Below are 22,421 nucleotides of genomic sequence, written 5' to 3'. Positions count from 1 at the left end.
GGGGCTTTCAGTGCTCTTGGCCATCGCGAAGCCCGCAGCCCGCTTCACCCCGAATCCCTGCCACTCCCGTCTGATCACGACGACTGCACAACAACAAAGCAGCCATCTTCAGAAGCTAAAACTCAGCAATCAATTGCCCAGAGAGTCGCAAATCCATCTCTTTTCCCGATTGAGCATCATCCACCTCCTGAATTGCACTTCACATACCACCTTCATCAGCGGAACACATATCACGTGATTACAAGAGACTCCGCCGACCACGCGAGGGTACCACTGAGGGACAATCTAGGTGCATCATTTACACTTGGAATTGAAGTGTGCAAGATTGAAAAATATCCATAACGACTTCTTTCAATCTATCAGGCTTCCATAAACCGACTTTTGTGCTCAAATTCGCGGGTTGCCAACAACGCGACAAAGGACAGCGAGCGCTCCCAAGGTACCTCCCTCTTTCGACGCAGCGCCAGCAAAAGGAGCCCCCTTGTCCAGAAACGGCAGAAGCCTGCTTCCGAAGTTGACCTCACGTCCAACTCGCCCCAAAATCAGCCATCACAGAAACCATCGGGACACAACCACGGCATCGTCGATTGCCTTCAAACTTCGTCTCCTGCCTCTACCGACAGCGCGCTTTTTGCCCATGTGACTCTGACGCCCTGAATTGCTCCGGTGTCGGCTGACTACGAGCGCGTTTCCGGCGCATGGCGACCGAGCGACGACCATCCCCCTAGCCATCCCGGACCCGGAAAAATGTCGATTACAAACGGCCAGCAAGCCTGGCATACGCCGAACTCGAGCCAGGCCAACGGCAGTCGAATGAACCATGGTGTTGTGGACGATGGCCCGTTGCCGATGCAGACTCCGAGCGACAACCCACTCGCGCTGATGCCTGAGGCATCCGATCCCGACGACGACCATCGACGCGCTCACTTCGCAAATCTGTTTCGGCGCGCCGAAGGAAGGCTTGCGCTGCTGTTTGGCGACAACGGCGAATACAGCCAGCCTGGCCTCGACACCCTCAAGCGCCCCCCGACTCCGATCGCACCCCTGCTCCCTCCCGCGACAGACCACGCGCCGGCCCAAGAGCCTCCCCGCAAGAAGGCGAAGCGCGTCATCGACGAAGACGACTACGGCGATGACGACGATGAGGAAGAAGAGGAAGAAGATTCCGCGCCCACATCACAATCCCTACATCATAAACGCGCCAATGACGATGCCGCTGCGAGAACCCTGCTGTCGCCCTCCAAGTCCGGTAGCTCGCCAGTCCACTCCGTCTCGTCGCCCGGGAGGCACGCCGGCAAGACTCGCGAAGATGGATCGCATACACAAGCCAAGTCCTCCGAGGACGCGCGCAAGGAGCTGGAGGAGGCGCGCAATGCCACCGAGGTAGCCGCCAAGCAAAGTTTCCACACCCTCTTTTACACGCTAGAAAACGACCGCACGGCCATGCTTGAGCAGCAACAATTGGAGGAGTCCGAAAAGCAGTTACAGGCCGAAATGGACAAGACACATCACAGCCACACGAGCCAGCCCGAGCAAAACCACGGCTCGCTCAGCAATGCTAACCTCGGCGCATCGAGTCTCACCCTGAAGCACCTCATCGCGAGGATAGACATGAAGCGCGACCAAGTGCGCGCATCCGACGCCGAACTCCGTTCGCTGATGAACGAAGTCCGTAAGAACAGGAGCAAGTGGGCGAGCGAGGAGAATGTGGGCCAGGAGGAATTGTACGAGGCCCTCGAGAAGGTCCTCAGCGAGCTCAAGGCCCACACCGAATACTCGACTCCGTTCCTGAACAGGGTCAACAAGAGAGATGCACCCGACTACTATAACTGTAAGTCACCGTCCCGCCGCCGTTCTACGCCGAGCGCCTCGTTTAACAATCTGCAGTCATCAAACACCCCATGGACCTCGGAACCATGACCAAGAAGCTCAAAAGCCTTCATTTCAAGTCCAAATCCGATTTCGTCACCGATCTCAACCTGATATGGGACAATTGTCTCAAATACAACCAGGATATGGGCCACCCGCTCCGCCGCATGGCGAACGGCATGCGTAAGGAGGCCGAGAAGCTCATCCCACTCATCCCGGATGTCACCATCAGGCCAAGAGCGGAAGTCGAGGCGGAAGAACGCCGGAAACAAAACGGTGGCGAGGATGACGGAGGCGATGACAGCGACGACGAACCGATAATGTCGTCTCGGGGTCGTAAGGCGGGCACAAAAGGCACGAACAAGTCCCGAAAAGCACCGTCCGACCAGAAGGAAGGCAAGGAGGGAACCCCGAGCGTGGATCAGAAGCCGGTGCTCCAACTCAACGGAATCCTCGCCAAAACCCACCGGGAAGGTTCCGAGGTAGACAGCAGCAATGGTTTCGGCACGCCCCAGATCGGCGGTTCCCTGACCCCTAACGGTGCCAATGGCCAATCCGGCATCAGCAATGCCGACGCCATGGAAATCGACGGCCCGTCATTAAACGGCATGGCCCTCGACCAAGCGTTGGGGGAGGCCGCAGAACAAGCCTACGAGGACGACGCCTACAAAATATGGAAGCAGGTCACTAAGAAAGACCGAGCCCTCGTCGCAAAGGAGCGCTACCAACTATTTGCTGGCAACAAACTCAACCCGGAGGAGCCCGCCCTCTTGAGGAACAAGGGAGGGATGCGTCGCTTTATCAAGTCTCGGAAAGAAGCGGAAGCCCTTGGTATCATCCACGGCTCGCACCTCGACGCCTCCGCCGGCGGCTCCAAAGATGGGGCAAAGGCGCCCGAAACGCTCGCCGAGGGCATGGAGGACGAGGGTAACCGGACAGTCCCTTCATACTATGAGCCCCAAACCATCATTCCCGATATCGACCCAAAGCTTCAATGGATCGAGGACGGCGAGGGGCACGTCATCAACCAACATGAAGACATGCTTCGGTTGATCCAACCTGGTCACTTCCTTCCGCCAGAGAGCCGCCTCACGAGCAAGTTCGACGCCAACATGCGGCAGATGCAAGAAACCCGCAAGCTCTGCTCCAAGGTCGGCGTCATAAAGCAGATGCAAATCCAGACTCATGTAAGTGGGCTTGTCCCAACTCGAGTACCCGACGCGACTAACTGACCTCGACAGGTGTATACTAATCAATTTCCCAAATACAACCCAGAGCCCTTTGTAGAATCTGACGCCGACCCGGCTTTCATGGCAGGGGAAGGGCCTGTGATGGCACCGGAGACCTGCCGACTGGCGATGCAGCGCTCCGTGGCCAAGATCTTCTACCACGCCGGCTTCGAAGAGCTGCAGCCCTCAGCGCTCGACACGGTAACAGACATCGCCGGTGACTACTTCCAGAAGCTAGTCCGCACTTTCGGTGTCTACCGGGAAGCCGAGAAGAAGCCGGCCGCGGGCGTCTTCGCGGAACGGGGCGCCCGCTCCCAGCCCCGGTTCACCCCCGAAGAGGTGATCCTTCACACGCTCAACGAAAACGGCCACGACGTCGAGTCGCTCGAAGGGTACGCCCGCGACGACATCGACCGGCTCGGCAACAAGCTCGGCCAGATTCACGAGCGGATGAAGGCCCATCTCGCCGACCTGCTCCGCCCGGCCCTCACCGACGGCGGCGCGGACGGCTCCGGCGCCTTCAACGACGGCAGCGACCAGTTCGTCGGCGGCGACTTCGCCGAGGAGCTCGGCGAGGACTTCTTCGGCTTCAAGGCGCTCGGCCTCGACAAGGACTTCGGGCTCGAGATGATGTCGGTGCCGCTGCACCTGCTCCAGTCGCGCGTGCGCAACCAGTACCAGATGCAAACCCAAACCATCAACGGGCCCATCACCGAGGACCTGTTCGAGCCGCTGCCCCCCTCGGAACCCGTCACGCGCGAGTCCATCCAGGAGCAGATCGGCCTGGTGCGCAACTTCTTCCTGGCCAAGCTGCACGCCAACGGCGACGCGCCGCTGGTGGAGGACGAGGACCTGCCGCCCAAGCAGCGGCGCGCCCGCCCCCGCCTCGGCGCCACGGGCAAGATCGTCTCCCCGCAGAAGCGCAGCCCCAAGGAGCAGATCGCCCTCGCCAAGAAGAAGAAGAAGCTCGAGTCCGGCGCCGCCCAGGTCACCGACGGCCTCGGCGCCGCCGCCGCCGCTGCCGCCAAGCCGGGCAGCGTCTCGCCCGAGAAGAAGAAGGCCCTGCAGCAGCGCCTCGATGGTAAAGGTGGGCCCGTGCTCAACCCCCCTGGTACTGCTGGTGCCGGTGCTGCTGCGCCGGGGGTTAATGGTGGTGGTCCGAATGGTCTGGCTGTGCAGCCGGCATCCGCGGTCGCTGCTGGCGGGGACACCACGGATGGTGGGGCCAGCCAGGCGACGGATAAGGATGATGCGGCCACGGGCATGATGAGCCCGGAGAGCTTGGAGCATCGGTGAGGGGCCGATGGTCCCTAGCGTGGGCCGGTATCATTCGGCTCTATTTGGTTTGTGAGAGTAGAAGGGGGGTGGGATGAGATGGGTGGGATAAAATGGGATGATGAGCGGGCGGGTTGGGGTTGGGATGGTTGGGGTTAGTTGAATCAGGATGGATGTGTTTTGTATGTTTGCCGTTTCTCTCTCTTCCTTTTCTCTTGGCGGAGACAAGCGGGTGAACGGCCGGGCGAGCCAAGGAGACAAGCAAGTCACAACGGGGGGGTGGATTGAACGCTTGGCTGTTTACGATATCGTACGGATTTGGTATGGCGGTCTAGGACGAACGGATGGGCGGACGGATGGAAGGATACGGACTCTTTTGCGGACGGACGGGGAGGGTGGGTGCGGGTTGCTTTTCCGTCCTTTCTTCTTCTCTTCTTCTTCCGGCACTTCAACCTTCTTCTTTCCATATTCCCCCCCTTCCGCCCTCCCCGACGAGGAGCAGGTTTCATCATTCTAGAATTCGGACCTTGGGCGCGCACACCCTGATACCAAGCAGTGTGGCGGCGTGCCTTCGCATATACCTCTCTATCTTTTTCCTTTTTGAGTCTTGTATCGTTGTCTTTTTTGCTTTTCGTTGTTTTATTTTGTCCCTGCTCTGTTCGGCAGTGGATTTGGTCAATTCATGTACATATATCTATCCTATACATGCTTATATCTTGGGGACGGCTACGATGGAATGCGAACGGAAGTATTGGAACTACGTTTATCTAGCTATAGCCTGGTAGCTAGCGAGAGTCGATCAACTGAGAATGTCCGTATCCTCAGTTGGTTTTGTTTCCTTGTCACTCGTGATGGTCTGTGTAGTTGGCAAGCCGTGATTCAGCGCCGCTCCGACACAGCACCGGAGTCAACGACCACTCTTTTCCACTAGTATTCGACGGGGTTAAAGTGAATGGTGGACTGTGCGATACAGCAATGAGAGACAGAATTCAGCAAGCACATGGGACTCAGTATGTACGTCACCACAACAGACAACAGCTCGCTTTTTTGACTCCGCAGTTGTTGCATATCAGATCGGGTATAATCATCCGCGTTGAAGCAGCCTCCTAAATAAGCTAAAACCAAGGTATAAACCAGACTCCCTCCCGGTACCGAACCTGGTAAGTTGATGACCAAGACACCCATGATGCAAACGCCTGATGAAATGATTTGCAGGATGAGTGATTTTCCGATTTCCGTTCCCCTCCCATGCACCCATGACTCGTTGAGATCGCCGTCCTGTGCACCCCTGTTTCTAGATGCAGACCCGGAAAAGACAAGAAAACAAGACGGCCGCTTGGGTCCGCCTATCTGTTGTTGAACACTGTGCGTCGGGGTGGCGCCGGATGTACCGTAACACCACCGCCGCCGCAGCGCAGACTGTGGTTGTAATCGGCTTAGATGCCGGCATCCATCCTCCAGCCCTCGACGGGGAGGGGGAAGGTGTGGCACCAGTCCGAGATCTCCTTCTTGAGCTCGTTGATGCGGGCAACCTCGCCGCTGGCGATCTTGAACCGGAAGTCCTTGAGCTTGTTGGCCTCCTTGGGCAGGGCAGCCTGGATCTCCTTGCAGAGCTTGATGCTGGCGTCGATGTAGGTAGCGACGCGCTCAAAGTCGGCCTCGCCGAAGCCACGGCTGGTCATGGCCGGGGTGCCGATACGCAGACCGCCGGGGGTGAGAGCGCTCTTGTCGCCGGGGACGCTGTTCTTGTTGCAGGCGATGTTGATCTGCTCGAGGACACCCTCCACGCGGGCACCGTCGAGGGACAGGGGGCGGAGGTCGACGAGGACCATGTGCGAGTCGGTGCCGTTCGACACGAGCTTGTGGCCAAGCTCCTTGAACTTGTTCTCGAGGGCCTTGGCGTTGGCGACCACCTTCCTCTGGTACTCTTTGAACTCGGGGGTCGCAGCCTGCTTGAGAGCAACGGCAAGGGCCGTGATAGTGTGGTTGTGGGGGCCACCCTGATGTCCAGGGAAGACGGAGAAGTTGATCTTGTCCTCCAGGTCATAGAGGGTCTCCTTGCCGGTCTTGGCATCAACTGACCGGACACCCTTGCGGAAGAAGATCATGGCACCGCGGGGGCCACGGAGCGACTTGTGGGTAGTGGTGGTAACGACATCGGCGTACTCGAAGGGCGACGGGATGACGCCGGAGGAGACAAGGCCGGAGATGTGGGCGATGTCGACGACCAGGTAGGCGCCAACCGAGTCGGCGATCTTGCGCATGCGCTGGTAGTCAATGAGACGGCAGTAGGCCGAGGTACCGGCAACGAGAATCTTGGGGCGGAAGAGCTGGGCGTTCTTCTCGAGGGTGTCGTAGTCGATGATGCCGGTCTCAAGGTCGACACGGTAGGGCATGGTCTCGAAGTAGGTGGAGACGGCAGAGATCCTTTAAACCTCTATTAGCAACAGCAAAGGGAGGCAAGGTTAGCGGGACGCTTACTTCCGCTGGGGAGTCTGGTAACCGTGGCTAAGATGACCACCGTGGGGGAGATCCAGACCCATCAACCTGCCGTGGGGAGGCATGATAGCCTGGTAGACCTGGAGGTTGGCAGGGCTGCCACTCAGGCACTGGACGTTAACACCCCACTTGGCACCATCGACATTGAAGGCCTCGAGGGCACGCTTCTGGCAGAGAAGCTCGATCTGGTCGATGTGCTGGTTGCCACCATAGTACCGAGCGCCGGGGTAGCCCTCAGAGTACTTGTTGGACATGGGGGAGCCGAGGGCATCGAAGACAGCACGAGACGTGACATTTTCGGAGGCGATGAGGATGATGGACTCGCGTTGACGCTGGATCTCATGTTTCTAACGAACGGTGTTAATTGACTGACTGGACGCTTTTACATTCAAGAGCATTGGCTTACCATGATCTCGGCGACCTCCGGGTCAGAGTCAAGCAGTGACTTCTCAAGCATCTAGATACAAGCGGTGAGTCAGACGACCGGACGATCCGGAGAGCAGGATATGATAACAGAGGGTAACGAACCTGCTTGTGCGACTCCGGGAGCGCATAGGTGGCAGCCATTGCGATTGATTTTGGGTGGGATTGGTTGGTTGGTAGGGAATTGGGGGGAGAGGGGATCAAGGTGTTAAGGTGTCAAGGTGGTGAAGATAGAAAGCTGGGAGAGATGGAGAATTCTCGAGAGACCGAGAGTTCCAGCTTCGGGGGTAGCAAGCTATTTTGTGGGGGAACGGGATGGAGGGGCATCGGAGCAGGAGAGAAAAATTGAGGACCCCGCAGTCCCTGGCAAGCATCAATTGCGGAGCTTGGCTGCGTGAGGGAGGGGTTGATGGACCCGGAACCGGTGGCCAAGCGTCAAGCCAAGGCGAGCTATGAGCATATCAGAAAGATCATGCAACTACCCAGCTCCAGATCGCAGCGATCTCGGTCCACAGAGGTCAAGTTGCGAGTCGGGCAACGACTTTGCGTTTTGACTTTATCCCCAATTGTGCCGTTACAGCAATAGGTAAGGCAGTCAGGGTTTAGACATTGTTTTCAGAAATCCAGCTCGACCACAGATGCCGGGCTCTTAACTTCATGGTTCGGAAGGGGGGTCGGTGATGCGGCTTCTTCGGAGTCTTGCCAGCTTGGTGTTTCGGGGTAACGAATTGGGCAATTCCCCGAAGAATTGGTACGTGGCTTACTTCGTAACAGTTAGGTACTTATGTTATCCTAAAATGCCCTAGAGATAGAGCCATCAAGGTATGGCCGATGCAAGGTTTGCAGATTCGTCTTTCCCCTCATTTGAATGAAATTCTCGAGGACCGATATACCTACCTTACCTCGCCCTTGATTTTCATATCCTATTGGGCACCTAGCACGGACTTGACAACATCGGGTTGTCAGCCAGCATCCATGGAGAAACCTCCAGCTTGGCCAAGCGCAGGAGTCGGTGCTGATGGAAGGCCGCTGGGCTTATGTAAACCCGCATCGGCAGGGATGAGTCACGTGCAGGCGCTGCATGGCGCAGGGACCCACTAATTCCCACAAGCATTGTTAGCGCAAACGAGCCTCGCGCTGGCTTTTTGTAACCAACTCTGGCGACCGCAGCCTCCGACTTCCTCCTCTGCACCCTGAAGCCTGTCGATTAAGGAAATGGCCGTCAGATACCGCATATCGATTTGATTTTCGGATGTAATCCAACCCGATCATCATCTCTACACCGCGTGCACCCATTTTGGACGCATTTTCTCCACCTTACGTGCCGGCCCGCCGACGACAAAACTTTTTGGAGTTGCAGAGTGACGGTCCCACGCAGCAGCGTTCCTCCCTTTCGCCGACGCGAATCGCGACGAGACCCAGCTAAACCACCACGCCAAAACCCATCCCACTTCCCACCTTCCCGGGGTCCCGATCTCGACGGCCCATTCCGCATTCCCCGCCAACCATGGCCGAGCCCGCTGTTGTCGCGGCCCAGGTCAACGGCGTCGCTCCATTGTCGCGTCCAGACTCGCCCGCTTCAATCAATTCCTCCACCAAGCGGAAGCGCGAATCGAGCGACGACAACGACCCGGATCTCAACCGCGCCGACCCGCCCAAGGTGCCCGTTAACGGCGTGCACACTTCCCAGGACCGCAAATCGCTCGTCCGCGATTTCTTTGATGTTTTGCAGAGGTATGCGCCCTATCGCCGTCGACCTATTTCTGCTCTGCTGCGCCGGGCGCTCAATTGCATCCGCCGCTGCCTGTCCCCTCCCTTCCATCCCTGTGCTAACTTCATCCACCCTAGTCACGACACCACCGCCCCATCGGTTCTCAAACGCCCTCTTCCAGACTCGCTCGTCGATGGCGAACCGTCTCCCAAGCGGGCAAAGTCGGAAGATGGCAAGCCCGTTACCATTGCAGACAAGGTGACGCAGGGCACATATGAGGCGCTGGATGACTTCGTCTCCGATATCGTCCAAACTGCGAACGCACAAGTCAAGGAACTTGGCGCTGCATCTACGCCAAACGATGCCAGCACCGTCACCAAGACGATCGCATTCAGAACGAAGGCCTTGGACCTCTACAGACAGGAGCTTTCGTATCCCAACGTGCCGCGATCGACTCTCGCGAAACCGTCTCCCAGGGAGCTGCAATCATCAAACCCGGACACCCTAGTCCTCACAACCATCGGGGCTGCCCCAACAGCGCGGCCCCTTTTCACCAGCCTGCGGCGAAATGCTGCCAAGTCTCTTGCCGGAGCCCCCCTGCCCAGGGGTGTTACCGTCACCAACGTCTCTTCCGAGGCTCCCCCGTCGGGCGAAAAGAATGGCCGCCCACTTACGCTCGGAGAGTTGTTCCCCTCACCCCGGAACCTCCCTCCCCTACAACCACCAAAGGCCCCCAAGACGGCCACGAAAAGCAATGTTTTGACTTTTTACCACCCCGAGCTGGCCGAAAAGTCCAAGTACCGGTCCGGGAGTTACTTCTCTTCAAACGTCTCGACAGGTCACTGGTTGGACTACAGCAATGCCACCCCGACAACCCACGCCAAGACAAAGCAGAGAGAGCGGGCTCAGAGCTTGGCAGGCATCAAGCCGTCTAGCACCGAACTCGAAATGTCCGAGATGGAGGCACTCTTCCGGGGGGCTTTCTCCACATTTGCACCCTGCCAGGACGACTCGGGCGCCATTGTCCCGTCCGGCCAGGTTGGCCGCATCTGGTGGCAGCGCGTCGGCCGGCGAAACTTCACGAAACTCGCCGAGGCAGAAGAGCCGGAAGAGGAGACGGAGGACGGCGCGGCTGCGGACTCTGCAGTTGCCATAGAAATCGACGAGGACCGCGTCAAGGACGCCATTGAGAACTGGGATGAAACCGCGGTCGACCCGAACCTGGATTATGCCCTGGGCAAGAAATCCGACGAGGAGAAGGAGGTGGACGATCTGCTTGAGGAGGTCTCTGATCTGATCGAGACGCTTGCGTCCTACCAACGCAACCGAAACCTTACGCTACCAACTAGCCAAGACCGTTACTCGGCCGATCCGGTCAATGCGGATATGCTCCGTAACGGCAGCCTCTCACACCAGCCAAGCGAAGAGGAAATGACGACGTACGAGGCGTTGAAGGCCCAGCTGTCGCTGATCATACAAAACCTGCCCCCGTACGCAGTGGCCCGCCTCAACTCCGATAAGCTTGCGGAGCTAGCCGTGAGCACCAAGATTGAGATTCGCTCGGACGAGTATCGCGGGGTCATGGAGGATGACGAGCCCGCTCGGCTGGCCCGCTTGGCTGCACAGGCCGCAGCCACGTCAAACCAGCGCCAAGGTCAGAGAGCACCGAGCGTTTCCGGGCCATACGCCAATCACCAGTACCAGTCGCAATTCACGCCGTCGGTCCGTCCCGTCGGCACTGCGCAACACTTCCCGCAGACCCCCGTCCGCCCGCAGGGGCAGAACATGTACCCGCGGGCGCCCTCCAGTGTTCCGATTCCGCAACCCCACCAACAAGTGCAGCCCCGGCCCGCGCCCGGAACACAGTTCAGACCGATGTATGCACCGCAGCTGGCCAAGGCTCAGGGCCCATACGGCCATTCCAATATACCGCATCAATTTGCTGGGACCCCATCGCAGCAGCCACGGATGCAACAACAACAGCACGCCAACTATAACATGGGGCAAGCCAACACTCCTAACCATCGATTTCCCCAGGCCTACCCCGCCGGCTACCAACAACACCAGCAACACCAACAGCACCAACAACACCAACAACAACACCAACAAATCCAGCCACACCCCCAGCATGGTCAGCCTTCCCCACTGCCACAACATCCTCCGCACCAGCCACCCATGGCTCACGCCCAGCAACAACCCTACTCGCCGTACACGAACGGGGGGCAGATGCCAAGGACGATAACGCCACAAGTTCAACAGGCCCACCAATACAGCCAGTCGCCGACGCCACCCCAACAGCATCAACAGATGGCCCGTCCTCCTTACGGGAGTCCAGGGCCGGGAATGCCGCCGAACGCAGTCCCTCGCCAGTATCCGGCCGGCTCACCCGGTCCGGGCATGATGCAAGGTGGCGGTGGAGGGGGAGGAGGCGGGAATAGACCGCCCTCCAATCTCACGGGCTTCGCTACGGTCATGCCCGAAGTGCAACAGCGACAGGTCATGGAACAGGCCCGCGCCCGCGCCGACGCGGAACAACGGGCCAGCGGCCACATGGGCAAGGTCACGCAGGGCGAGGTCGTCGGCCTCGCGGGCATTGGGCTGGCGGGTCACATGGACGTCCACAAGGTCGCCGCGGCCAAGATGCAGATGGGCAACCATAACAATAACGGCAACGGCAACAACGGCCACAGCGTATCGCCCAGTCCCAAGGTCGCGGCCATGCAGGGCGGGATGAACGGCGGCGGTGTTCCTGCTGCGGGCGGTGCGCCGCCGTCAGCGACGGATAGTCCCCGACCGATCCAGGCTGCCCCGGTGTCGGCGGCGGCGAGTCCCGCGCCGTAGGAAAAGTGGGAGTCGGTCTGCACCCCTACGTGATCGGTGTGTGAAAGTTACTGAAGGATGCCTACCTAGTGAGTGAGGCCTTCTAGAGTAGGGTTGAGAGGGCGGGGGTTATGGTTGGCTGTACCAAAACGGAGAGACAATACCACCTACAGATCACTTCTTTTCGGGTCTGTCTTTTTAGACGGGGGAAAGTCAAGTCGGTTGGACGAGGGCGGAAAGCAAGGCAAGACAAGTGTGTGGACGATCTGGATGATCTAATGGATGGGATATGCGCGGTGCGGTGGGCGGGGGGACGGGACCAACTGGAGTTTGTGTGTGAGCGGCTTTGGTCTTTTGCCTTAGTTGGCTTTATTTTTTTGCTTGATTGCTTGATTGCTTGGTTGCTCGAACCTGATACTTCCTCGGACGTGCCGTACCTACTGGGATCAAAAAAGACGCGGATCGAGGGTTAAGGGTCGGGAATCTTCATCAATTGTGATTTTATTTTCTTGTATTTTAATTCTTGTGGTGGCTGGGTTCAGTGGTAGGCTCCGGTACTCCCTGAGAGCCTAAAACGCGTTTTGCCGTTCCTCTTTTTTTGCAAGTTATCCTTTGGTGGCTTCGCTCTGATGGCTTCGTTTTGATTGTGTTGAGAAAAGCAAGGTGATAGATTCCTGGATGGTGTCTGCTCGGGGTGATGAGGTGCTGAGCTTGTGGCCTCGGCTCTCGAGAGTGTGCGGTGTGGTGTTCATCTGTAATGTAAGGGGCTAAAAATGAAGGTGGTAGGCCGAGCTTGGATAATAAATAAAGTAATAGCGTTGATTTTATACTTGGCGGTAGTTAACTACGTGCTGTGTTTTGAAGTGACATCCTAGATATTATTCTGTGTCTCCCGTTTCGCGAAAAGTTGACGGTTCAAGGTTGAGTGAGGGTTGGCGCCTCGCATAGGCGTGGAGGAATTGCACTTTCTAGGCAACACGACAGCGTTGAAAGCGGAGAGCAGTTCCATTTGTTTCTCATACACATGTAATTCCACCAGCAACGCCGGCGCAGTAACTCTGAGTTGGGTATCATTATTTCTCTACCTGGCATCCCGCCAGCCATCCTGTCCAAGACACGCTCCGCTCACTTCGAGGCAGCCTCCCCGGTCTTCCCATCCTTCCGCATATCCGCCCTCAGCGCGCGCAGCTCGGTGAGGAGGTCCTCCTGGAACACTTCATACCGCTCCATGTACAGGCGACGCAGCTCAAAGGCGACCTCGATGGCGATGAGGATGATGATGATCCACTCGAGGCGGGTGCTGTGGGCCTCGCTCGACATCTTCTCGCTGATGTCGAGCACGCCCTGGGCGACGCCGACGACCTCCTGGGCGTACGTCATCTTGTCGTTGAGCGTCTTGATGCGCACGCCGACGTCGAGCGCCTTGCCGATCTTGGCGTAGTACGTCTCCAGCTTCTCCTCCGTGTCCCAGAAAATGTCCGGTAGCGCGTCCGTCAGGTCGTTGTAGTGGTTCAGCTGGCTGCGCAGGTTCAGCAGCTCGCCGGCTTTTTGGAGGATCATGCCCCGTGACAGGGGCGTGTGTATGCCCTGAGAGAGCTGCTCGGGGATGTGCCGCGTGCTCTCGAGGTAGCGGGTGAGCGAGCTCTCGAGCACGGCGAGTTTGGTGCTGCGGGCCAGGCCGGAGGAGAAAGCGATCTTGGCCAGGGTAGTCTCTAATCGGTCGCCGGCTTCCACCTCGCGACGGGTGCCGAGCACGACCACGTCTCCGGTCACGCCGCTTTGGTCCTGCTCTGGATCGACCAGAAACTCGAGGTCCTCCTCCTCCTTGCTCTCGATGAAAGGGGTCTCCGCGGCTGGGAGGAGGTGCCTGGTGGCTAGCGTGTTAACGACGTCCGGCGGCAGCCCCCACGTCACCACAGTGCCGGAGGGGAACACGAAGATGTCTCCAGTGTTAAATCCACGAGCGTGGACGACTTCGTGGGACTCAAATCCGTTGCCATCCGGGTCGAGCGAGAAACCGTGATTTTTCAATATGTCCTCCACCCTGTCCATGTCGAACGACTCGGCTACGCACACGGCGCTAATGGTGGCGCTGCCCTCGGACCCGGTTTGGGGTTCGGCGGCGGACGGAGGGGGCTTCGCGGGCACACCCTTCTGGGCGACAATGGCCACACGGTGGAGCGAGTTCTTTAACGGGGGCTTTCGCTTCTTGTGGGCCGAGAGGTTCGTGTTATTGCTGCTGTTGCTGCCGTTGTTGCTGTTGTTCTCGGCGCCTTTCTTGCCGGCCGTGGGGCGGACAGACGGCTCTTTGCCATCCTGCTGTAGGAGAACATTGGAGGTGAAGAAGTTTCGGCGGCGCGGAATCCAGGCGGCGGGTGTGGGGTGGAAGTGTCGGTGGCTAGAGAGGTGTCGAGATGGCGTTGGAGAGAAGATGGTGGGGTTGGCACTCCGCGCAACTGACCCTAGATTTGGCAGTAAGGGCCTCATGACGGCGCCATTGAAAGGGAATTGGTCTCGGTAGTCGATCGGTGAACCCGGCGTCGTTCGGTCGGGCAATGCTTGGTTAGAGTTTTGTAGTGGAATTCATTGTCGGGTTATACAGGATGGGAAAAAAGAGTCTGGGTGCGGATAGGTGGGGAGAGATATTCCCGGCAGGCAGTGCGTCACTGGGGGTCCCAGCTTGATGTTTGATACGACCTCGAATGTAATTTACGTTACTTATTACATTAATACCGAGATGCATTTCAATCCCGGTTCTTGTCTTGAAGCTCGCCCAAGCTCCACATCACCGACTCCAACTTCGATGAACGGACAAGTGGCAGCGGTTGAACTGGCCGCCCGCTTCGCTGTCTCCTCCTCTCCCGACGCCCGCTTCAAATTTTAACCTCGACTTCCACCATGGAGGACATTCGCGTCGAGGACTACCTAGACGACAAGCTACAGTCGACGACCGACTTCGAGGACTTGGACACGTTGCTCAGCAGCGTCGAGTACCAGCGCAGCCAGCTGCAGTCCCAGCTCGATGATGCCAGCCGAGAACTAGACGAGGCCCGCAAGTCCTCGGAAGATCGCAGCGCCGCCCTCGTGGCTCAGATCGACGAGTTCCAGACCCTCCAGACGAGCATCGATGTCCGCCTCCAGATCATCGCCGAGTCCGACGCCCCCGATGAGGCCATCCGCCGCCTCGAGCCGCCTATGAAGCAGCTCCACAAGGTTGACCTCGCATACCGATATCTGTTGCTGCTGCAGGACGTGGAGAGTTTGCGCCAGGCTGCTCGGTCGCATCTTCCGCAGGATCCCAAAGCTGCGCTAGAGCCCTACACGAGGTTAAAACAGCTATCGATCCGGTTGAAGGAGCTCCAGCACCAGGCCGATGGGGCCGCCGTGCACTTGGTGACCCATGTCGACTCTGTGACAGACAAGCTGTGGGATGAGATGAAGAAGACCATGTGGGATGAGCTCGAGTCGGTGCTGGCCAAACGCGGGTGGCCGAACGTGGACCCCGACTCGGAGGTGGACGAGGACTGGCTCCAGTGCTTTGAGAAGCTCGTCGACCTGCAAGTGCCGGAGGTGCTGTACTCGCCCAGCACCGTCAGCCTGCTGCCCGTGGAGGTGATGGCGCAGATATTCATCAAGGAGTTCCGCTTCCATTTCCTCGGCGACAAGCCGACCAGCAGTCCGCAGGTTATCACGGCCCACTGTTTTCCATGGTTCCTAGCTTTGATCGAGAAGTGGGAGGACTTCCTGAGGGACAATTTTGGCTCAGCCCTGGCCGCCAAGTTTGGCGACACCAACGTTGCACACAAGATAGTGTACATGGACCCTGTCTGTGCCTTCATAACCTCCATGCTGCCTGTCATGAGAGAGAAGATTGCCGTTACCATCTCCGAGACGTCTGGGGATACCGTATTTCTGAGTAGCCTCCTCTCTCAACTAATGACCTTTGACGAGAGGCTCAGCTCTGGGTTTGCCTACGACGGTGGCGATTCCGAGGAAGAATGGGGCGGGTTGACATCAGAAGTACTCAGCCAGCATTTCAGGACATGGCTAGAGGCGGAAAAGAAGTTTGCTCTGGAGCGTTACCAGACCATCATGACGGCACCAGACGCAAGGAATATCGACTACGACTTCGCTGCCACCGGAAAGACCAAACCCACATTTGCCGCCGTCCGAGTCACCGATCTCCTTCGGTCCGTCACGACCCAGTATGAGCGCGTCAAGCGCTTCTCTCATAAGCTGCGCTTCCTCATCGACATTCAACTCACTATCCTGGATGAGTACCACGACCAGCTCAGGGGCACGCTCGAGGCGTACCTCAGCATTACCTCAACAGTAGGTAGGGCGTTTGGTGTGACCAAGGAACAGCTGGCCGCTCTCGAAGGCACGGGTGCCCTTGAGACGCTATGCAAAGTGTACGGCAGTGCCGACCAGATTGTCAACACCCTCAGGGACTGGAGTAATGAAGAGGTGAGCATTGTGCTGTCTTAACGACCCCGTACACTCTCTGACTTGACTAGATCTTCGTCACATTGTGGGAGCAGCTCCAGGCACGGGTCAAGGTCACCGAGGACCAAACCAACCTCGCCGGCGGCATGAGTTATGACCACGTCAGGGACAAAACGTCAGCGGCCGTTGGTAAGGAAAACGGCGACGGTGGAGTCCTCTTCGACGAGACCATCGCTGCCTACAGCCAAAGACGGAAGCGGGCCGAGGAGTTCCTCTCAGAGGCCCTCGTCGAGACGCACCGCAAGGCATTTAAAGCCTATCTTCACCGTCCCCAGTGGAGCACCATTGCGGACGATGCTTCGGTCGATCTAGCCGTCACGGCGGAGCTAGACGAACCTTTGAGGGTAAATCTCCCCTTTGCCTCCAACGGTACCCCGACTGACCAAAGACAGATCCTGAAACGCGACCTGGACTTCCTCCAGCGCGCCCTCGGAACAGCCGCCTTCCGCCGCGTCTGGCGCGAAGCGCTCGAGAACCTCAACAACACGCTATGGGGCGAGGTCCTGATGAGTCACAAATTCACCGCATCGGGGGCAGCCCAGTTCAGTCGCGATCTGCACGCCATCTCGGCCCTCGTCGAGCGGTTCATCCCCGACGGCTCTAGCTCCCTCGGTAGTGTTAGTGACGCTCTTCGGCTGCTAAACCTCCCAATGGAGGCCCCGGAAGGGGGTATGTCACTCAAACGGGCGACAGACATGGTGTTTACGGATAACACAGAGGCGAAGAAGGTTTTGGACGAGCTGGAAGTCGACTCGTTGACCTCGGCCAACGCAAGACAAATATTGCAGCGCAGGATAGAGACCGCGGAATAAGCGCTGTGTATGTAAACCAAAAATACCTATATACAAGCACCGGAACGCTCCAAATGGTATCATCTGCGCCCATCTCATCTGGCTCTCAGACATGTCCCCTGCTTCGTCTCGCAGCACCCGTTGAGGGCGCTGGCCATTCTGACCGTTGAGAAGCTCGTCCCTCACCTCTTGCCGGTGTCAGCACGTTCCCAACTCAACCCCGGGCCTCACGGCTGGCTCCATGATGATTGTTGCAACTCCTCCGTAGAGATGCCCCTCTCAGTTAATCGCCCGCATCGTCATCTCCACCACGGCGAACGTCCCCGCACTAACAGGCATGGCCCTCAACAGCGTGGGTCCAATCCCCTTCCAGAACCCCCTCAAACCCTCCGCCCGGAACGTCTGCGCAAAGCAGTCCCGCATCGTCTTGTACCGCTGCTCGGCACCAAACCCATCCGTCTGCATCTTGCTCTTGACCACATCAAACGGATAACTCCCCAACCACAGCGCCTCGCCCGCCAACCCCCCATAGAACGCCACCTTCCAGCTCGCAATCTCCTTCCGCTGCACCTTATTCCTCGCCGCATCCGAGTTCATCAACCACTCAAACGCCAAGAACCACACCCCATACGCCTGCGCCTCGCGCAACAGCGTGACCGCCTCCCCGCGATACAACCCCTTCGCCACACCACCCCCACCCCCGGGCGCCGCACTGCACAGCTTCCGCACGCAGTCCCACGGCCCGGCATACAACCTCCCCGCACCGTGCGGCTGCGTCTGCAGGCGGATGCGCACGTGCTCGATGGGGCCCGACAGGAAGCTATTCGCCAGCCCCGCGAACGCGCCCGCGGCGTAGTACTCGCCGTACCCCAGCGGGACACCCCGTGCGGAGGAGGCAGGCTTGCGCTGCTCGAGCCAGCGGCGCGCCGCGTGGAAGGCGCCGAACTGGATGGAGACGCAGGCGCCGATGCCGAGGAGCGGGGTCAGGGTGCCCTTGTAGAAGGCCAGCGCCCCTTCGTGGCGGTAGATGGAGGTTGCGGCGGAGAGGGCGGTCGGGTAGGCTTGGGAGGTTTGCAGGCGGACTTTTACTATGTCGAAGGGTTGGCCTGGTTTGACGCTGTTAGTTTTTGTTTTGTGGGAGGGAATGGTGGGGGGTGGAAGATGGGGGTAGAGGCGAGGAGCAAGGGGAGAGGGACGCACCGATCAGCACCTGGGCGATGCCGCCTGCTGCGCCAGAGAATAGGTCTTTGGCTGTCTGCAGGCCGGAGGACGGGCCCGCGGCGTCGTGGGCTTCCACGTCGGCGGCAGGGTCGGCCATTTTTGGTTGTGTCGTCGCTGGCGAGTTGGTGGGCGGGAGTTGTCGCTCTTCAGAGAGTCGGGGTGGACTTGAGAAAGAACAGACAGAGCCTGGGAGCGATTCAATTGGAAACTTCCAAGCCCAGTTCGTCGGTGCAGTGCCCGTATCGTACACAGTACACAGTTCAAGTTGTGTCAACCTTTTAAAAGTGAGTGAGTGTTGTCTCCCGCGCGGGCCGGTGCCGGCTATCGGAGGGTCTTGCCTCTCCTCCGAATAATCGCGGATAGGCGGGGTGTGGAACCCTGCAGACCAGGGTGTGACTGGGTACCTGAGTGGTTCTGGAACGCCAGGTCGATGGCGTGCGAGATCAAAGCGGGGAGCCCCTGTTCGTCAAGAATCGTGGTGCATCGAGGTGGAGAACGATGTTATTCTTAAACTCTGCTACCTACATAAACTGATAGAATGGGGAGAGACTGGGAAGCTTATGGCAAATGGTTCCCCGCATTCGTACCGGCAAGTACTTTGTTTAGGTATTACTAAACCACATGTCATCGACAGATCGATTACGTATTCTGTAGTTAGCAGGTTCGCGGTTACATTCAATCATCTAAAGTCTCCGTTGATTACGGCCAGCTATTTATCTCTTCAATATCTTGGCTAGGAGAGGTAAGACCCAGGTCTTGCAAAGTGGCAGCAGTATCACGTTATGTACATCCGTTAAAGAACCAGCCACTCTTACCTTCAAGATCCATTATTATACACATTGCCATTTGTAGGCAGCCTCGGAGCATTGTTAGCGTTTAGTCAAGCTTCAATGTTTTATTATTACCTTTATAATATCTCCACTACAAATTACCTGTCTCCTTTACTACATACCCCCTCGACTTTTCCTTTGTTTTACTAAAGTGTGTCCTGCCTGCCTAGCCGGTCTCGCCCACAAAGCAAGGCTGCCGACAAGGCATTTTCTACCGCTGGCCCTGCGCCACCATGTCAAGCCAACCAACAGATTCTTAATGGCCTTGACCACCCGCGGTTTCGGCAGCGCTCTTCAACCCCGCAACTAACCTCGCAATGCCTCCAAAGCGAAAAGCAAACTTTTCGTCGCCGAGTGCCAGCAAGTCGAAGAGGGACTCAAGGGTTTCAACGCCAGTGTCTTCGGCACAGAAGACTACAAGTGATAAATCCAAAGACCGAGATGAAACGGCCAAAGGGCCCGGCGAGCTGAGCAGGCTGGCCGCCAACAATGCTCAGAGATTTGACCTTACCGATTTCCCGTACACTCTGCCGCCAGGCATCACCGATATAGCATCGGCATACTTCCAGCCCGCGCAGAAGCGAGATTTCACCGATCTTGCCCTGAAGGCCAACCATCAGAACTTGCCTCTATGGATTGATGGGTCGGGGAAGATTACTCTCGAGAACTTCCACGAGAAAGCGCGTCGTGTACAGGAGTTTCTGATAGCCGTCGCCGAACCGACCTCGCGACCTAGATTCATGCATGAGTACAAACTCACCATCCACAGCCTTTACGCCGCAGTCTCCGCTGGGTTAACGACGAAGGACATCGTCACCACACTTGAACGCTTCTCCAAGAACGGCTTGCCTCCTAATATCGCCGAGTTCATCACGGAATGCGGTAAGAGCTATGGGAAGGTCAAACTGGTGTTGAGGAATACCAAGTATTTCCTAGAAACCACCGACGGGGCCTTGCTTCAGCAGCTACTCAAAGACCCCGAGATCAGTCTCTGCCGAGTCGAGGGCGCAGAAGCAACCCGTACCAGCGCTCCTACCATTGCGGGCCTTGCCATTCCCGGGACCAAGGAGGCCGCAGGGATGCGCGAGGCTGAGGGACTGAATCACGGGGTAGTTAGGCGGCGACGATCTGGGCACAGCGGTATGGCGGAAGATATATACGCGTTATTGAATGAAGACGACGACGATGCGGATGAGCACGACATCACCCACGCGATTGAAATCAAAGATGACAAAGTCAGCGCAGTTGCCGCACGATGTTTGGCACTGCACTATCCTGCACTCGAGGAGTACGATTTCAGGCACGACAACGTCAATCCCGATCTCGAGATCGACCTGAAACCGGCAACACAGATCCGGCAATATCAAGAACAGTGTCTTAGCAAAATGTTCGGCAACGGCCGGGCAAAAAGCGGCATTATCGTGTTGCCTTGTGGCGCCGGCAAGACCTTGGTTGGAATTACAGCAGCCTGTACGATCAAAAAAGGTATTGTTGTTCTAGCCACGGGCAGCATGTCGGCGATCCAATGGCGCGATGAATTCATCAAGTGGACAAACATCAAACCGAGCAGCATTTCAATCTTCTCCTCGGATCAAAAGTCTACATTTGCCGGGACCACTGGAGTTATCGTGACAACCTACTCGATGGTGACAAACACCCGGAACCGTGCTCGCGATGCGGCCAGCATGATGGAATTCCTTGGAAGCCGGGAATGGGGCCTTGTAATTCTTGACGAAGTACACGTCGTGCCTGCGCAAACTTTTAGACGAGTTGTTGGTTCCATCAAGGGACATTCGAAGCTCGGCCTGACAGCCACCCTTCTCCGCGAGGATAGGAAAGTTGATGATCTCAACTGCCTGATTGGGCCCAAGCTGTACGAAGCGAATTGGATGGAACTATCTCAACAAGGCCACATCGCTAGAGTCCAGTGTGCTGAGGTCTGGTGCCCTATGCCGGCTGACTTTTACGACCAATATCTGACTACCAGCCCCCGAAACCGGCCTCTGTTTTGCGCCATGAACCCAAGGAAATTCCAAGCTTGTCAGTATCTGATCAAGTACCACGAGAACCGGGGCGATAAGATCATCGTCTTTTCAGACAACGTCTACGCCCTCGAAATATATGCCAAGAAGCTGATGAAGCCGTTTCTGTACGGTGGCACCAGCATATCCGAGCGCCAGGAGATCCTCGACTACTTCCGCAACTCACCAGCCTGTAGTACCCTCTTCCTGTCTAAGATCGGTGACACATCGCTTGACCTCCCCGAAGCAACGGTCCTGATCCAGGTGTCAGCGCAATACGGTTCCCGTCGCCAGGAAGCCCAGCGTCTCGGCCGGGTGCTGCGGGCCAAGCGCCGCCACGAGGACGGTTTCAACGCCTTCTTCTACTCCCTCGTGTCGAAGGATACCGTGGAGATGGTGTATTCGGCCAAGCGGCAAGTCTTCTTGGTGGACCAAGGCTACGCCTTCAGGGTCATTACGCGGCTCAAGAATATCGAGAACACGCCCGGCCTTGCCTTCGCGACTCCCGAGGCGGAACACGACCTACTGCAGAAGGTGCTGGCGGAGTCGGAAAGTAGCGCCTGGAAGAAAGAGGAGGAGAAGGAAGCTGCCGGGTTGCTTGCGGATGGCAACATGTTTTATGGTCGTGGCGGGAGGGCGGCGCGAAAGAGAGGCTTTCGTGGTCACTGGTCCCGGCCGGGCCTATGACACTGTCAAGTTCTCTCGAAAGTCCTCGAGGGCATGCCTTGATTTGCTTCACTCCTTAGCTCGTAGGGGACATGAAAAAGCGGTATAGGCGGTGTATTCCTTTCCCCAAGGCAATGCCGCTGTATTGAAGGTTTGCGGTTGGTTCAATGGATTGAAGGAGACCCTCTACTTCTTTTCCACCCCTGCCCGTTTTTGATTACGCGGGGCTTTCAGTTTCTTGTCTGCCTTCCCTCAGGTAGGTAGTTGCGCCTCTCCTCGCGTCCCCCGGGACCCTGTTGTGCCGCGCCGCAGACGGGCTGCGACACGGTTGCGGCGGGTTGCCTGGGCCTACATCCGAGGCCACGGTATCAAGCTCTAGGCGCCCGTCTTGGCGGTCATATTGAGTATCCAGGCAAGCTGAATTCACACTCTTGTTTCCCTAGGTAGTTTCACTCTCCGAGTCCGAGGCCCGAAGGGTTTCAACTTCGAGGAGGTTTTGTACAGGAGAGCATGTGGAACTAGGTGCCTACCTATCTCACCCTGATTATTGATGGGAGATA

At 57.6% G+C, this 22,421-nt stretch overlaps 7 protein-coding genes across 7 annotated transcripts; 4 read left to right on the top strand and 3 right to left on the bottom strand.

Annotated features, from left to right (window-relative positions):
• The first annotated feature begins 545 nt into the window (after positions 1-545).
• Positions 546-4,497, top strand: B0H64DRAFT_53861 (uncharacterized protein). The gene is made up of 3 exons (XM_062808400.1): positions 546-1,831; positions 1,888-3,056; positions 3,111-4,497. Exons 1-3 carry the CDS (start codon positions 748-750, stop codon positions 4,392-4,394), a joined length of 3,537 nt encoding a protein of 1,178 aa, XP_062654186.1. The 5' UTR covers positions 546-747; the 3' UTR covers positions 4,395-4,497.
• Positions 4,498-5,422: 925 nt separating this feature from the next.
• On the bottom strand, positions 5,423-7,622 carry B0H64DRAFT_350030 (serine hydroxymethyltransferase). The gene is made up of 4 exons (XM_062801420.1): positions 7,401-7,622; positions 7,279-7,329; positions 6,855-7,219; positions 5,423-6,800 (listed from the first exon to the last, which is right to left on the bottom strand). The coding sequence occupies exons 1-4, from the start codon at positions 7,437-7,439 to the stop codon at positions 5,810-5,812; spliced, it is 1,446 nt and encodes a 481-aa protein (XP_062654185.1). The 5' UTR covers positions 7,440-7,622; the 3' UTR covers positions 5,423-5,809.
• A 1,180-nt stretch (positions 7,623-8,802) lies between these two features.
• On the top strand, positions 8,803-11,847 carry B0H64DRAFT_446969 (uncharacterized protein; the record flags this gene model as incomplete). Its single annotated transcript, XM_062806963.1, has 2 exons — positions 8,803-9,029; positions 9,144-11,847. 2 exons carry the CDS (start codon positions 8,803-8,805, stop codon positions 11,845-11,847), a joined length of 2,931 nt encoding a protein of 976 aa, XP_062654184.1.
• Positions 11,848-12,812: 965 nt separating this feature from the next.
• On the bottom strand, positions 12,813-14,449 carry B0H64DRAFT_411830 (uncharacterized protein). Its single transcript, XM_062804884.1, has one exon. It carries the CDS (start codon positions 14,311-14,313, stop codon positions 12,952-12,954), a length of 1,362 nt encoding a protein of 453 aa, XP_062654183.1. The 5' UTR covers positions 14,314-14,449; the 3' UTR covers positions 12,813-12,951.
• Positions 14,450-14,613: 164 nt separating this feature from the next.
• B0H64DRAFT_478971 (TIP-1 family-domain-containing protein) lies at positions 14,614-17,162 on the top strand. Its single transcript, XM_062808274.1, has 3 exons — positions 14,614-16,293; positions 16,344-16,676; positions 16,725-17,162. The coding sequence occupies exons 1-3, from the start codon at positions 14,725-14,727 to the stop codon at positions 17,142-17,144; spliced, it is 2,322 nt and encodes a 773-aa protein (XP_062654182.1). The 5' UTR covers positions 14,614-14,724; the 3' UTR covers positions 17,145-17,162.
• Positions 17,163-17,167: 5 nt separating this feature from the next.
• On the bottom strand, positions 17,168-18,861 carry B0H64DRAFT_350021 (mitochondrial carrier domain-containing protein). Its single transcript, XM_062801419.1, has 2 exons — positions 18,324-18,861; positions 17,168-18,229 (listed from the first exon to the last, which is right to left on the bottom strand). The coding sequence occupies exons 1-2, from the start codon at positions 18,439-18,441 to the stop codon at positions 17,403-17,405; spliced, it is 945 nt and encodes a 314-aa protein (XP_062654181.1). The 5' UTR covers positions 18,442-18,861; the 3' UTR covers positions 17,168-17,402.
• A 545-nt stretch (positions 18,862-19,406) lies between these two features.
• On the top strand, positions 19,407-22,137 carry B0H64DRAFT_53793 (P-loop containing nucleoside triphosphate hydrolase protein). Its single transcript, XM_062808399.1, has one exon. It carries the CDS (start codon positions 19,492-19,494, stop codon positions 21,880-21,882), a length of 2,391 nt encoding a protein of 796 aa, XP_062654180.1. The 5' UTR covers positions 19,407-19,491; the 3' UTR covers positions 21,883-22,137.
• The last annotated feature ends 284 nt before the right edge of the window (positions 22,138-22,421 follow it).

Source organism: Chaetomium fimeti, assembly GCF_033439085.1.
Source record: "Chaetomium fimeti strain CBS 168.71 chromosome Unknown B0H64scaffold_12, whole genome shotgun sequence".
Taxonomy (NCBI): Eukaryota; Fungi; Ascomycota; class Sordariomycetes; order Sordariales; family Chaetomiaceae; genus Chaetomium; species Chaetomium fimeti.
Note: the sequence above shows the minus strand (reverse complement) of the source record. Positions and strands in the feature narration are given on the sequence as shown.